Source organism: Ixodes scapularis, unplaced genomic scaffold (assembly GCF_016920785.2).
Source record: "Ixodes scapularis isolate PalLabHiFi unplaced genomic scaffold, ASM1692078v2 PGA_scaffold12__126_contigs__length_90152505, whole genome shotgun sequence".
NCBI classification, from domain to species: domain Eukaryota; kingdom Metazoa; phylum Arthropoda; class Arachnida; order Ixodida; family Ixodidae; genus Ixodes; species Ixodes scapularis.
Genome location: NW_024609838.1, coordinates 31,030,948 through 31,047,759, shown reverse-complemented (window position 1 = coordinate 31,047,759; position 16,812 = coordinate 31,030,948). Strand labels below are relative to the sequence as shown.

At 46.2% G+C, this 16,812-nt stretch overlaps 1 protein-coding gene across 2 annotated transcripts in view; it reads right to left on the bottom strand.

Moving 5' to 3' along the window:
• The window catches only part of LOC8050504 (TBC1 domain family member 2B), a 163,681-nt gene that overhangs the window by 112,248 nt on the left and 34,621 nt on the right, over window positions 1-16,812 (bottom strand). For both annotated transcript variants that reach the window (XM_042289501.1, XM_042289502.1), the window contains 3 exons: window positions 15,898-16,029; window positions 15,140-15,277; window positions 6,293-6,469 (listed from right to left, as the gene is read on the bottom strand). In XM_042289501.1, coding sequence (XP_042145435.1) covers window positions 6,293-6,469; window positions 15,140-15,277; window positions 15,898-16,029 — 447 coding nt within the window. The remainder of the gene's footprint in view (window positions 1-6,292; window positions 6,470-15,139; window positions 15,278-15,897; window positions 16,030-16,812) is intronic.

Sequence of the window (16,812 nt, the reverse complement as noted above, 5' to 3'; positions counted from 1 at the left end):
TGAAATGAAACCTTGCAGCTGATCAACAAGCACACTTTCCATCTCATCCCAATCTCCCTTCCCTCCCCCTCCCGTCTGAACCCCTCTCTCTCCACCACGCCCGTAAACATTCTCTCCGGCAGGACACACATGCTCTTATCCCTCCATGTGTCTGCTCCCTCCCCCGCCATCCCACCAGGGTGGAGGAAGTTGTGCTTCGGAGACTGTGGGCTGGGGTGAACCTTACACCGGCTGTAACCTGCACATGGAGCTCTCCATCCGGCACACGACGGGCGACATGCCCCAAGTGTCCCCTAGACGCGACGGAAGCGGATGTGCGTCACCTTATATGGACTTGTCCTGGCCTACAGACTGAGCGCACTCGCCTACTTATAGCCGCAGGTCTCCAACACAGTGCACCCACCAGCTACCATAAGTGGCTGCATGACAACCACTATCACAAAACATTGCTTCAATTCATCCATACCACAAGTCTTGTAGCGTACATATAAGACAGTTATGCCTAAAAGCAACCCCCTATGTAATAAAAAAAAAAAAAAAAGAGTGAGACTGATTCTAGATTACCACGCAGAGCGCCTTTTGTACCAGCATGGGCTTTTTGGAACATTAGAAGTAGAACGTTCGGCGCGTAGAACATTCGTAACTTGATCAGACGACAAGGTTCTCGAACTTATGAGAACGTCAAGAATGTCATGTGAAAGCATGAATGTCATTCTTCCACTCCCTTGGTTGATCTGCAGCGTAGTGGTCTAGACGGCCACGTTTCGCCGGCTGACGGCCAAGCGCTCGCTCTTCTGAAGTGGCTGCGCCGTGCTGAGCTCAGCCATGCACCCTCTCTGGAGTTTTCCCGGGCGAGCTCTGCAGCGGCCAGATCCGCACTACCGCACCTCTTACCGGCGACCGGGCCGCGTCTGCGACTGCGTCGGCCATGTAGGCCTCCCGTTTTAAGCATTTCAGGCTTCAGCCACGACTGTATCGACCGCATTCAGGCGGCGGGCGCCATGTTTGCCTTACCACAGCGGCGAGAGTGACGTCATGTCACGTGACATTTCGTAAACCAATAAAACAACTGGTTTCGTTTTGGAGTGGAAGTGACGCCATGTCACGTGACAAGGGGGCGTGGCCAAGTTCTGTACGGGATATGGTTTGCTTATATGCAACCGGGCCGCTGCGTACGCCGTGCCACCGTGGAGTGCTTCTCTGGTGGCGCTTTTTGGGACTACGCCATACGAGAGCCAATGGGAGCCTCGTTGCTTGATGACGCGCGCCACCCAATGGGAGCCTATCCATCAGATTTCTGCTATAGACAACAGTGGGACAGGGGAAGAGGCCGTTTGGTGCGGCTTCAAAGCTCATGACGTCAGTTCGCTCCATGGACAGTTAATGCTTTCGCATTAATAAATAAAAGAAGAGTCCGCTTCCTGGAATTGAACCTGGAGCCTCTGCGCGACAGCCAAGCACAGTAACCATTCAGCCACGCACGCGCTCGCTCGGCGACGTGCGTGGCATTTCTCCCCCCCTTCCCTCCCCCCCTCTAAGCGCACATTGTCTCTATGCGACGTGCTGGGAAAAAAACAGCAAAACAAACAAAAAGAATAGCAAACTACGGAGGCTTGTAAAACACTGTACTATCAAGCGCAGACGGAAACACATTTCATAATCCTATCGAGCGTAGTACCTCTTGAGGTGCACGACATGAACGACTTACAGTCACGAAGGGTGACATGATGAAGTCCATGTTCCGCCGGGCGTCGCCTCGTAGTTCAGGTCCCCGAGTCGACGAAGCATTTTGTTGGGTCCGAAGTACCATTTTAACAGCCCGCTGAGACTGCAGCGGCGAATAGTAGGTGTCCACACCCACACTCTGTCTTCAAGCTGAAAGTGGACGTCGTGACAACGAACGCTGTAGCGGCCAGCGTCAACACGTTGCTAGTCTTGGATCCAGATTTAGGCGAGCTGGCAGACCTCTTCCTCTTGTTGCACAACCACCTGGGCGTCGTCACTCTCGTCGCCAGCTGGCTCGTGAGGTAGCATGGTGTCAAGCATCGTGGTCAAAAGTCAAAGTCAAGTTTGGGGGTTTTACGTTCCCAACCAACGACGGGCATCTGGCACGCCCCAGCAGAGGACTGAGGATTAATTTCTACCACCTGGGGATCTTTTGATGTGCAACCGAAAGCTCAGTTACATGGCGCCTTCTCCGCAATAAGCCTCCGTCAGATTGCGGGCACCTCGGCCGGGATTCGAACCCGCCACATGGGGATCCGGAGGCCAGCGCTCTCGCCTCGGAGCCACCGAGGCGGCTCAAGCATCGTGGTCACCTCACAACCATGAACCAGCTAAAAATGGTGTAACACCAGTGGTCTCTTGAACCGCTGTGTTGTAGGCAAACATGACATACAGCAGGACCTCGTCCCATGTCTTGTGTTCCATGCCAAAGTGCATAAACACCATGCCAGCGATGGTCTTGTTAGGCATTCCGTCAAAAAAAAAAAAAAATCCCGAACGAAGCGTCGATAGTAAACACAAAGTCCAAGGAATCTTCGCACGGCCTTCTCGTCTGTCGGCGCTGGAAATGCCGCGGCGACACAAGTCTTCTATGGGTCTGGGCAAACGTCATCGTTGCTAATCATGTGGCCTAGGAACTTCAGTTCGTCATAGGCGAACCGAGACTTTGATGGCTTGAGGGCGAGTCCGGCGGCTCGTATGGCTTGGAGAACAGCTCGGAGTCGTCGCAAGTGCTCGTTGAAGTCGCCTGAAAACATTACGACGTCGTCAAAGTAGACGAGACAGCTCTGCCACTTCAGCCCTGCCAGCACGGTGTCCATGACACGCTGGAAAGTTGTTGGCGCCGTGTGTAGTCCGAAGGGCACCTTGAACTCATATAGTCCGTCCAGCGTGACGAAAGCTGTCTTCTCTGAATCCTGTTCGTCGACTTCGATCTGCCAGTAGCCGCTCTTCAGGTCCATCGATGAAAAGTATCGAAAGTGGTGCAGCCGGCCTGGCGTGTCGTCAATGCGGGGGAGTGGATAGATATCTTTCTTCGTCACCGCGTTCAGCCGCCGGTAGTCCACGCAGAACCGAAGCATTCTATCATTTTTCTTAACCAGTACAACTGGAGGGGCCCACGGGCTGCTTGAAAGCTAGATTATGTCGTCGTTCAGCATCTCTTGAACTTGCTCCTGGATTACCTCCATTTCTTTTATGGAGAATCTGTACAGCGATAGATGCACAGGAAGCGCGTCGTCCTTGGTAACGATGCAATGCTTTGCAATGGCACCTTGGCACACCTTCGTCGACGTCGCAAAGCAGTCACGGTATTCGGCGAGGAGGTTAATCAGCTGCCGTCGTTTTGAGCCCAAAAGCTTAGAGTCAATGTCGAGCTGTGCTGGCGCATACTGCCTTGCTGGGATGGTGAGGATTCTTCAGTAATCATGGTGATTTCGGCAGAGTTCCTCGGCATGGCCCACAGCTGCACCTTTCGTGAGGTGTTGCAATTCTTGTTGAAAGTTTATCACGAGGACCACAGTGCGCCTATCCTGAAGTTCAGCTACTCCTATTACGAAGCCTATTCCTCTTCTCAGAAGCAATTGAAGGTTGCCTTCCAGAACAACTCCGCTGGAGGTAGCTGCATCGGGCACAATGGGTGCAACACTTGATCGGTGCCGCAGGTTCATGTGGTCGGAGGCGGCAAAAGAGCCTCTCACTCAAAGCTGAGTAGTCTGCTCCAGTGTCCACGAGTGCTGACGCGTCATGGCTGTTGATAACAACGTTTAGGTTGTTGGACACCGTTGCAAGAGCATCGTTGCAATCATGGCATCAGGAGAGTGGAAGCGCTCCAGCGTTCTTGGAGGCTCTTTACTTCGGTCGTCTGCGGCAACGCCACCTCCAGGCGACGCAGGGGAGACAGGCTCTCTCGGCGGGGTCGTGGTGCTGGAGACACTGAACATATTGGCAATGGTGAGCGGGATTCACGTTGGAGAGGCGGTGCTGAGGATGGCGAATGTCGGAGGTACTTCTCAATGTCGCGAGGGCGTTCGCTGTACCTTGGGCGCGGGTCGTTCGGGTGGAACCCGCGCAGCCCCCGTTGTCGGTAGGGGTCTCGACGGTAAATGTGGTCAGCTTCACCGCAGCGATAGCAGATGGGGCGTCTATCCGCTGTCCTCTATACGTCCGTTTGCCTCGGTGCTGGTAGGTCTTGGCGGTAGTACTGATGTCGTTCGTCGTGGCGTCAAAGGTACGCCCGCATTGGTGAGTCCTGTCGTGGCGCCACCGGGTAATGCATTCTGCTGCTGGCGGCAGTTTTCGGGCTATTGCGGCATAACGTGCTCTGCGGCATGGGTAGTTAACGAGACTCAGCAAAGCGTTAAAAACAATCGTACGCAATTCCGCATATGCCTCCTGGAGATGGCAGTACAGGTGGCTGCAGATTTGCCTCTACCAGAATCCGAGCCACAGGCATTCGCTTCTTGCGCACCCGACATCGTCATGCAGCAGGAGCCCGTGGACGTGCCTTCAGCTGCGGCTAGTTCTACAAGCGATGCCTACTTGTGCCTCAACGACAAGGGCCACATGTAGGGCGTCCCGTTGCGTGTGCACCATGTAAACCGATGGTGACGTGTCATGTGCTCTCTTAGCTTCTCTTTTTTTTTTTTTTTTTTTCTTTTCGGGTAAAGTTTGGTTGCAAGTCTAGCTGCTGGCCCATCGCGAGCGTTCCTTTCAAGGCCCTCGTTTTTTGTAGCAGTTATTCCCATATTTTGCTGCATCACTGTAGCATGAGATTGTGAGATATTTTTTTTTTTGCTTTTGCTTTTTTTGGGGTCAGTTGTCAACTCTGTCACTTTTGTAACTATCACTTTACTGACTGTATCTTAATCTACTGCAATCTGGTTTCACTTCTCTGTGTTTGTTACAACGGTAGCTGTAAGTGCCCCTTTTCAGCTAGAAAATGCTTGCGTACAAACACAAAACCCTTTTACAGCAAAGGCACTGCTCTCCCTCTTCCAATTGTTCCCCACACATGGCAAGGCTCTCTTCGCTCCCCCCTTCCCTTCCCCCTTTAGGCCATTGCTGTTCTCGCTCTGGCGATGCTCTCCCTTCCTCCCCCTTCTACCCTCCAGCAGCCGCCGTTGCGAAATACCCACGTGGTCGCACTGTGCGGACACACTCCCTCGCCTACCCACTGTCGCCACCCTGGCTCCTTTCTTGCATACTCTCCCTGCCTTTACAGAACAGCTCACGTGCATAATTTCGCTTCTTCCACTGCAGGCGCATTCACAAGGCGCCCCCGTTTTGGAAAAGTATTTCAGCCAACAAAGAAGCACGTCTCTGTATTCTTTTCCAACCCATACAACATGTCGCAGAATCGTTCCAGCGAAACACAGATCTCATGAATTCCACTGAAAGCAAAGAATTGATAGCAAATATAGTATAGCACACTAGCTGAAGGCAAACCTCCTTCTGCATGCCTTTCCACAATGCAGCAGCTACTGCTGTCAATCGCAGCACACTGTCTGTGGTCATTCGCAATTTTTTAATGCGAAAGCATTAACTGCCCCATGGAGCGAACCAATATCATCAGTTTTTGAAGCCGTGCCAAACGGCACCTTCCCTTTCCCAATGGAGCGAAGCCTGTCGTCTGTAGCAGAAATGTAATGCATAGGCTCCCACTGGCTGGCGCGCGTCACAGTTTCAAGGAACGAGGCTCCCATTGGCTCTTGTGCAGCGTAATTCCAAGGAATGCCACCAGAGAAGCCTCCTCCATGGCGGTAGTGCACGCAGCAGCCAGGCTGCCGCAAAGAGGTGCGGCCGTGGCTGCAGAGCCTGCACGGGCAAACTCTGGAGAGGCTGCACGGCCGAGCTCAGCGCGGCGTGGTCACTTCACGAGTGTGTGCACTCGGCCGTCGGCTACTACCTCGGCAGTAGCAAAACGTGGCCATCCATGCCCGTACACCGATTAAGGAAGTGGAACTAAGGGAGTGGAAGAACAACATTCATGCTTTCGTATTCACAACTCGTAAAAGGTGTTTAGGTGTCCTCGGAATTTTTCGTTCCCTTTTTTTACAGCTGAATGATGAGATGTAATGCACCTCTTGGAAGCCCTTCAAGTAAACAAAAATGAGGGAAAGAGTGTTAAAATTGCACCTACTTCTTCGTAGTTGCTACCCCTCTTAAATCTACACTCCCTACTGTTCTTTCGTAGTGAGCAGTTGCAATGCGGACGGTCGCATTCAAATGCAGACATGTGATCTAGCCTCCAACAACGACGCATCTCTAGCTAAGAAAGAGAGCGCACCTTGTTCCCCTCGTAAAGGAAGACGTCCCAGATGTAGAGGTACGTCTCAGCTGGGATGGTGTCCACAAAGACGGTGAGGAACCAGTTGAAGGTGAACAGAGACAGGTCCACCTTGTTGCTCTCCAAGTGCGCGTAGAGGCGCGGCAGCTTCTCGATCATCAGGTCCTTTAGCACCCGCTGCGACGGGAAAAACAACAGACCTTTTTGTCAGCGTTGCACGAGGGCACCGTGCGACCAAACTTGAATCCCTCGACCGAAACGGGTCGAAGCGAATGGAGACAAGCTGCACGGTAACACAGCAAGTCTATGTCATCGTAAGGAACATACAGCATTCTAAGCCAGTGGCTCCCATACTTGCCAATCTCGAGGAATCCCTACCTGCATTGACCGAAAGCCAAGGAAACCTTTTGGGCTTCGGCATTGAAACAATAAAGCAGTACAGAAGCTTACCGACACTGTAAACAACAAATGCAGATAATAGGGAGCATTTGGTACATAGTTATGAATCAATCGCTAGCCCAAATCTGCTGAAACAGTACCTAAATATGCTTTACTTAGAGCAGGAATCGTCAAGGAAATTTGGGAGCTTTGGGGAAACCGTGAAAGTAGTGGGAGTCCCCTAGGTTCCTAGGAACTTAGTTCCAGAATCCATGCCATGCACTACCAACAAGTTTTAATAATGCTAATTCCAGATAAATATTGTGTACAGCACTTTTGCAACATACAGTCTAGTAACCTGTGCACTACAGTAAGGCCCCTGACAGGACGAATCGGGTAAAACATAAAACGACAGGCAAGCAAAGCACTGGCTATCTTAGATACTTGCAAATAAGTTGACATATTTTTTTCAGCACAGTCTTTTCAAATTATAGCTATAAAAAAAGGTTGGCTTACAATAGTGAGCACAATTTGTGGCACCCATCGAGCCAACATTTGTCGTGTGAAGCTTAAAGGCCTACGACCAGACTCGAAATTCTGCAAGGCAGAAGATCCTCCTCACCATGGGGGAGGAGGAAACAGGCAACAGTGGACAGGGTAGAAGGGAAGAGAGGAGGAAGCGAGGGAAACGCGAAAAGTGCGAACTGGTCATCAGTCTTCAAGTGCTTTGTAACAGCACTCTGGTGCAAAGCAGTGAAGCTTGATGCACGTGTGATGGTGCGAAGCGGAGAAGCTTGACACGAGAGCGCTGGTAGTGTGCAGCGGAGCTTGACATGAGAAATTGGGAATTCTGAAGGCATTATATTTGCAATTTCAGAATATTAAAAAAGAACTAGAATATTTTAACAATAAAAGTGTGCAGCGAATCGAATCGGATAGCCCCTAAATTCTCAATACCTAACGCTTGGGGGGCTTTTTGGGAACCTTCGAAAAAAAGCGGTATCGGGTGATAATGAAGACGAAAGGATAAATAAACCCCATTATCTTGCATATAGATTCACCTCTATAGTAGAGATAAGGGTTGTCTGAATACTGCTTCTGAATCGAACAGCTCAGTATGTTAAGTCTAGTTTCAAAATTGTAAAGGGAGTCAGTATGTAGTGGCTTTCCTTTCCGATAACATAGCATTATTCGATTTGATTTACTTTTTGTACACCCCTACTAAAAAGTGAAAAATTGCTGGGGATAATAAAAATAAATGTTTGAATATAGGCCAACTGTCGTAAGTTCAACTGAATGGGATTTGAACAAACATTTATTTTGCAGCATGCCGAGTCACCCTAGCTAAAGCTTGCTTCTTGATTGCCCCAGCCACATCATTGTCCAATATTCTAGAATCTAATGCTTAAAAGTAGTAACAATTACACTGCACCACCACAGCAAGCTTCACCACTTTGCACCGGCATGCTAGGAGAAGCAGCTGGTGCAGGGGAGCATCTTGGTTAGCTCAGGGGGTTAGAAATGTTGCTCACTATTACAAGGGCAACCCTAATTTTAAAAAACACCTTTAAAACAAAAAAAAAGTAACATCCACCAAAATTTTAATAAACATGCTAATTGCCAGTGAAAAAGGTATACCTTTTATTTTAACATACAAAAAGGGTGTCACACAAGCATAGTTCTTCTTCACGTCATGTTATATAGAACAAGCATCGCACAGAGGTGTGATGTTTCTTGCAGGGTGTCGAACCGGAACCGAACCGAACCAAAAACAGGAACAGAACCGTTATTTTTAGCCGAACCGGAACTGAACCGAACTGAAATCTTCGCCGCCATCTTGGAACTGAACCGGAACTGAACCGGAAAAAAATATAACGGTAACCGGTTTAAAACGGTTCACGGTATTTTTTTTTGTTAGTATTACAAATTTATTATTTGGGAATAAAAAATTGGCACGTGTATTCCTCTATGTATTGATCAAATCGTCATATACAGAATTGCAATGTAGAATAAATCCTGGTTTTTTGCGGCGCTTTCTTATTGGCACTATGATTAGCCATGTGTCACATTGTCACGTGACGTCATGATGTCAAGACATGCTGTCAAGTAATGTCACATCACGTGACCCCGTGACTTCACGTGACTCACCGCGTTAAGTCGATTCGAATTGAGGACGTCGCTAGATCTATTAACGTTGTTGATACCGTGACGTCACATGACATCACAACTTCGCACTGAGAGTCACGTGACACCATGATGTACCCGATTGTCATGATCCCGAGTCAAATGCTCTGGTTCATGACAACCAGTATCGCCAAACATTCGGGTAACGGCTCGTGTTCAACTCAAAGATTATGATGGGCCCGAGTCCCACTAGAGCTAGAAGCAGAAGCAAACGAAAGCGACAAGCCTCAGACACCTGCAGCATGTTCGCGATGGTACCTTTATACGGCTTTGAGTTGTTCGGTGCTCGCGAAGTTAGCACGAGTGTTTACAAGCCTGCAAATGGTACCATCGTGTGCATGATACTCGTGTTTGAGCATAGCCTTCTTTATTCTACAAAGCCTGTCAAATCGCGAAATACTCTGGTTTAAGGCTAGCCGCTGTCGTTTGTTTCTGTTTGTCGCTTTAGTGGGGCTCGGGCATTACAGGCCAACTAAAATTATATCTGAAGATAAGCCCATGCTCTCTGCTTTGCCAACCCTGCGTATGACTATGATAAACACTGACGGTGTATATATTAGGATCAGATCACGTGGCTGATAGTTCAAATTGTGAGTTGAGGAGGGGAAAGGCTGTTTCATTTCTTTCTTTCGACTGTCTGCCATTTCGCGGAGGGGCAAACTAATGGATGCTTTTGCAAGTTATCAACGTCAGGGATTACAACTTAGCGGTATTTATTGAACTCAAGGTAAAAAAAAAAAATGCTGCACGACCCATTTTACAAGTATGCACACCATTTAGGCTCCCAAACATGTTTTCGTTATTGCTGAACTGCCTCAGAAAGTTGTCCCGAGAATAGAAGTGTTAAAGGGTCTAAATGTGACGTATTAGTCCGACGTTACATGGAACTATTAGTGTGTACGGGAGGGATACCTGAAAAGAAAGTTCCTAGTGGCCTCACGGGGATAGCCGAACGTTGGCAGCCGCTCTAAGTCTCACAGGAGTGTCGTTCTCAAGTTCTCCAAGTTTCGACGGCCCTGTATTTTGTTTAACCTTCACAGTTTGGTGCAAAGTTAAAGCAAGGAAGAATTACTGTTAACAAGTGAGACAAATATAATTGTCGAATGAGCACCACCCAATACGGAGCAGGCAATCCCTGAGGAATAAAAAGTATCTTGAGGAGCAACTAAAAAAAAAAAGGGAGTGGGGAGGGGGGTAGTTTTAAAGCATACTGTGTCGTAAAGATTCCTCTGCCCCACATTTTCGGCGCAGACTAGAAAGCGTGGCCTGGAAACGATAGTGACAGATGGGTAGTTGGTACAACTTTTATTTGTAAAAACACTCTTGCCAGAAAGCACGTTTTCGTCGTGCCAGATACTCGCGCCGTGCCTAACGACGATGTACCAACAAGAAAAATCTGTGCCTCTCAAATACATAGCTTGCACTGAGCGCGAAACTTTTGCAGCCTGCATTTTTCAAACCGGATTTGATTTTCTCAGCAAGAACAGCTCGCAATGACAACCAGTATCTAGTGCGATTACGTCACGTGCAAACCATGTTAAATACTTCAGCTTTCTGGTGAAGTGCGACGTTCGCAACACCAGCAGTAGACGTCCAATGTGTAAAGTTGTGTAGTATTTATAGCAGTCTCGCGATGATATACGGCAGCCTAATGAAATGTTGGAGCACACGACTGATAAAGAACAGAGTCGTGAAGTAAGGTCTCAAAACAAGTGCACGTAAAACCTAAGATAACATTAGCCTCCCGAGGTAGTATCTCGCGACGTTTCGAGCTGAGGCAAGCTGATGTCCAAAAGTGATTTATATTAGGATTCTAAAAAATCTTCGTTTGCCCTGCGCGGAATCTATGTTTAATTAGGAATATCATTTTATGCATTTCTATGCATTTCTTTTTGCAGTAAAGCGTTGTGTAAGGGATTATTTAGAAAAAAATGCGTGTCATCTCCTTATTTCTGCACATTTCGTGTATTTGCCTTCGGATATATCATGTGACCACAGTGTTTTTTGGCATGCCCTGCAACCCACTATTTTACACTGCAAAACAGCTTACAAAAGCACGCTGCCGAAGACACAACAGCTGGCGTATTTTCGAGTATCGTCCTTCCGTGTCGGTCTCAGGCGGTTATGTGAACTTCATAAAGTCAAACTTATCGATGATAATAAAAATATACCTAATTCCTGTCTGAAGATTTGGCAGCATAAATAGAAGATCCTCACCTCAAAGATATATAGACCTTTTCATTTCAGTAGTTGCCTGACCGGCGGGTAGAGGGCGCTGGCGCACTCGGCGCCATTAGGTTGCTTCAATTTGGTCGGTTTCGGTTTCAACGTACACGCGATTGTGATGCTGTTTCATGGCACTTTCGATTAATTTTGCGATATGAATTTCTTTCTAGTAGCACACAGCGAATGACACAATAGTATTGAGCCACTTGGCAAACCACGAACTGGTTTCGAGCCTAAATTGCGATCTTTTTTTACTAACACTATATGCGTCTGATTCCGTCCATCATTAATTTCGGCCAGGTTTGGCGATGAAACAACTGAGCTGATGCACAGGGAAAAGTACCATTGTCCACGGCCGTACCCGCGGACACTAATTTCAAGAAGAAAAAATAAATAAATAAAGAGCAGGACAAGCTCCGCCTGCAGCGTGCGCTCGTTGCCTGCCGCCGTGCTTTGGCTGTGCGTGCACCGAGCGGTACGGAAGTAGATAGCTCGCGCTCAAGTCAGATATTGAACTGATCATCTTATATTGCAACAGACTATATTACATGAGCGCTTAGTGAAAAATCAGGTTGACAAAATGATTAACAATCTGCTGAATCACCAAGAACAGATGAACTGACATTTTTACTGTTCGATGTTTGGTTTCCGTACACCAACCTTTTCTAATACCCGTGCCACACGGGCAACTCGAATGCCATTTACAACGAATGACATTTGAGCGGACGGCCAATCAGCGCGCGACACTCTGGGCGTGAGTGCATTCCACGCGCGATAGATTGCGAGCTGATTCGCCGATCACACAAATGTAATTCGTTGTAAATGGCATTCGAGTTGCCCGTGTGGCACAGGTATGATTTCGAGACTGGAAACGTCTTTTATAATAACTAGAAACGTTTAATATAATCACGTAGATAATATAAAAAGTGATATTTTCTCGGCCTGTTTTATTTAAAGAAATTAAGCGCTCGAGAAATATTTTGATAGAACAGCCTAGGCTGACTAGAAAATTTCTTTAACTAAAGTACTCATTTACAGCATTTAAAAATATTGGCCTTATGAAATAAACTTTTTGTTATATGGACATTTGCTTACGACGTTCTCAAGGTATGAGTATAGTGAGATAAGTGAATGCCAGACTTCAAATAAAGTCTGATATCCATCTTCCGTAAAATTTGCCGAATGAAATTGAAGAGCGCAAAAAAAATGATCTCCGATAAGTTTGGCTGAAGTCGAACGCCAGGCGCCACCCAATGGACCTGTGTAGAAAGCTGTCCCCGATTTGAAACGACGCGCTTTGCACATTTTGACGTCGCCAGCTAATGAAAGTAACTCCATATTCGCCGTCGACAACCAGCTGCACGCGAGTGATTTTCATGCAGTAGGATTCTTTTCGGCGTCACATTTTATGAATCATAGGCACTATCAAGTTGTCTGTGGCAGTTTCTTACGCGGGGAGTTCAAATATTTGTGTTGAAATAAATTAATTGAAACTGCATGGTTATATTAAAAAATTACTTAAGCAATTGAAAGACTATGGCCATGGGACCAAGCACGATATACAATTCCGTGGTCTTCATAAATAAACCGATAAAGCGAATGCTTATATCACAGACGCAATTAAGAACGTAAAACAGATATAGGCGTGATATTGCGAACAAACAAGTTGCCTAATGTTAAGGTACCATTATTTCTAGCATAAAAATAATTCAAACTAAACGTTTGTTCCCGCGCCTTGTCCACTAGTTCCCTAGCGTAATCAAAAGAAACTTTTCGATCTGTTAAAACTACAAAACACCATGTTTTCAGGAAAAACACGTGGCTAATTACGCTGAGCGTTTTCGTTTCCTTCCTTGACACCAATGCGCACTCATATATATAATAACATTGGGCTTCCTAGTGCGAATGTTCCGCCCTTATTAGTAACCAAACCTCAGTTCTCATAAGTTATTGGTATTTGAACCCTCGAGGCTCTCTTCAAGTCATATATGTACTCAATGTGCGCAAGTGCTAACGCTGATTCCTGTTCCTATGAAACCTTTTCACGCGTATCCCGCAAGCCAACGGTAAAAATATATTCAAAACGTGTTACAAAATCAACTACAGAAGTTGCGCGCATAATGATGTAATGCAATTGCATGCTAAGTATAAGTATCGGACGACACTTTACGGAGTAAGGCAAGAGACGCGGTGAAACGCGACGAAAAACACGAATTCAACGCATCCGCCAAGGCGCGGACGGGAGAGCGGAGCGACAAGTTGAAGCAACCTAATGGCGGCCGCGTCACGTGATTCCAAGATGGCAGCGCCCATGCGGCGGAGGGTGAAAAGGTCTATAAGTAAATGCGCCTTTAAATTATCTGAAAGATGTTCTGCAAATATTTTTCGGCGCTTTTATCCTCTATAGACGTGATAGGTGATTTTGAAAAGCTTTAAATAATTTTTTTTTATTTTGAAGCTAATTTAAATAACTATATGTGTTCCTCATGCATATATAACTTCTCAAATATAAAGAAGTTTATTATCGCGTTTTTTATGTGTTTTTATTATCACCTTTTTTTACTGGAACGAATGGTGGAACTATGACGATTGCATACTTAAACTCTCAGAAAGTGTCCAATTAAGTAGCTTCCGAATTGAGTAGAGCATGAAATACCACTTTTTACTAATTAGCAAAAATCATCAATTAGCGAGGGTGATGCTTATTTGCAAATTAAATTGACCTGCATTTTGTCAAGAGCAAACCTCAACATCCAGGCTATGCCAGTTTATCCAATATAAGAAAATGTTCACATGGGTAAGCACTGTTTTAGGTCAGATTCGATCTCAGTACTAAGGTGCTCATAGGTCAGGGTGAACAATTTCAGTCACTCCTTTTCGCATGATTCGTCGCCCGCATCATGGTGCTGAGAGCAAACAATGCTAGTTAGAAAAACAAGCATTGCGATTGTCGCTTAGTGTTTCTATAAAATATAGACTGGAAGGACTTGTCCCGTGACTTTCGTGACAATTTGAAAATTATATTCCCTTAAGCTCAGTCGTCTCGTCGTCATATATATATTGTGAAACGTATTCCGTAAAACACATTTTATGGTATATATGGCGACGAGGTGCCCATTTCATGATTGTATTCACTGTAATTAATTCCTTAGTTCAAGGGCAAAACCACGATTCAACATGTAATACTGCGATACAAAGTTGTACCAATCACGGGTATTTAGGCAACCTACTTCACTTCGCGAAAACATTTCGATTCAGGTACGATGTATGTGACTCTGGTAAACGAAGGGATGTTGAATCGTATAAACACGACCTTTTGTATGTTAATGTAGATTTTCCTTTCTTGTTGTGTAGGAATAAATAACAGAATTTTATAATTTTGGTACCTGAAAATAAAACTGAATTGAACAAACGATAAAAAAAAAAAAAGAAAACTATATACTGTAAACGACTTATTTTTCGTGGGCTCAATATTTCGTGATTTAGGTCAAAAATGAAGTTTTGGAATAATTCGCGGGTTGTAATTTTCTCGACGCGGTGGAATCTCAATATAAATTTCAATCTGTTTACATTTTACCGAAATTGTTCGCGGGACCCATTTTTCGCGAATTGTAGGCGATTCGCGAAATTCTCAAAAATAGGTCCTCGCAAAAATCAGATCGTTTACAGCAGTTAGTTTCACGGCCTAAATAGCGCCTATTGACAGAACAACGCGGAAAATATATTCTCAATTTAGCGGTTCAAACCGGTTCGAACCGGTTCGAACCGGTTTGAACCGTTATTTTTTGCGCCCCGGAACTGAACCGGAACCGGAGCCGTGAACCCGAACCCGAACCCGAACCGAATTAATAAAAATATCGGTTCGACACTCTGGTTTCTTGCGTGTGTGCTTTCGTGTTTAGCTTGAGTGATGAGAAAGGGCTTCAGAGACCCTAAAAATGCCTCTCCAGGCCCACAGTGTCAGAAAACCCCTATTTTAGAAACTACTGTTACTGCAACTTGTAAAAAGAAAACAAATAATATTTTTAAGCGTGGACAAAAAGAAAACAAACAGTTCACCTGGTCCACCTGGGATGCTTCGAGAGTCCGACTGTAGTAGTCCCTCGGCATAATGTACTCCACGACGGTAACAAGGCACCAGAATGCATCCTCTTCCGACATGAAGAGCAGGGCAATGGCTGCCAGCCTGTTTAGCCCCTGTGGAAGATCAGTCCATTAGACAAATGGCGACCCTCCAAAATTGCAAAGTAAGTTCGAAGTCTATGTCAAATTCAGAAAAAGAAAGGAAGAAACAGGATTCCCCTTTTCAGCCACCTCAATGGCTCCAAGGCAGGTGCTTGTGCTACGGACTTCTAGGCAGCAATATTTGTGCGCGAGAGAAAAGGTGTTTGAGGATGCCTATAGGAAAAAAGCCCTCTTGCAAAGCATCCTGCATGTAACCACCAGTCACGACAGCCAGGCATAAAGAGACCATAAAAGATAACCACCACAGTCACAATAACCAGTTATGAAGAGACCATAAAAGACGCCATGAGACTTCGTAGTTGCAGTCTAGATTTTTCCTACTAGGAGCCCTGCATTCTCTCCTTTATTCAGAGTGACTACTCTGGTATGCTATTGTTTTGTATCCTACGTTAAAATATACCCCCCCATTTCATGTTACCACGAACAACTAAGCATCGGCTTACACATGCAAGTTCTCTGCTAATTTTTACATCTCAGAATTGAAATACACGAAATATGCAGATAGCTCCGCCTGAGAAAACAGCTTGCTCGTTCGCCAATCTCCACACAAGTATCTCCCAAGGCTGCTATACCTGACAGTAGCCCACAATGAGATTTCGTCGGCTGTAGGCTAAGAGAACCCTTCGGAGAGGATTGATCCCTGGCGCATCTGGAGTTTCGTAATGCCGGTTGTTTGGTAACGTACGCAGCAGGTCCAGCTCGATCTGTAAAATTCAAAAACAAAAATAGTCACAAAACAAATGGGCGTGGGTATGTTTTTACACCCTGAACTTAGTCTGCCTCGGCGGGCAACTTGTCTCTCAGCTGAAGGTGAGAAATTTAGCCAGAGCAATGAAACCGCTAGCCTGGGGTGTTTAACGTTCATTTCACTGTAGTGATTAGAGCTTAGCACAAGGCTGGGCCGACCCAAAAACCAGGGCCCAGCCCAGCCTGCGGGCCGGGCCCAGGCAGCACAGGTTGTTTCCGGGCCCAGGCCGGGCCCGGGCCAAGTAGTATGGATTGTTTCTGGGCCTGGGCCTGGCTCGAGCCCAGAAACACGCAAATACTGAAAATTTTTAATCGATTGTGAGTTCAGTTCATACTGGACTCCATAAAATCTGTGACTTGTATATGTTCTATAATGTCTCAAAACTTTCCTTTATCTTCTGAATGAGTGCAATTAAGGGGGTACATGGATCTTTGGAGGCGAAAAATTCCCAAAACTTCATTCTTTTGAAAACGACGATGTTGACCTCTACAGCTGTTGCTTTTTTTTAATCTACCAGGTTTCTAATTTCATAGATGAATATTTGAGCCATAAATCAATTTATAATGTCTATGCAGGCTGAATGTGCGTTGAAGTCAACTCTTAAACACCATTTTCACAAAACACAATTTCTGAACTAGTTGAAACTTTGCAGGAGGGATATCAGCATCTAGGGCAGATAGAAATATAACTTTTCCTGAAACATGTAGCTAAATGTGTTAAGCATACAATGTTGAGAGCA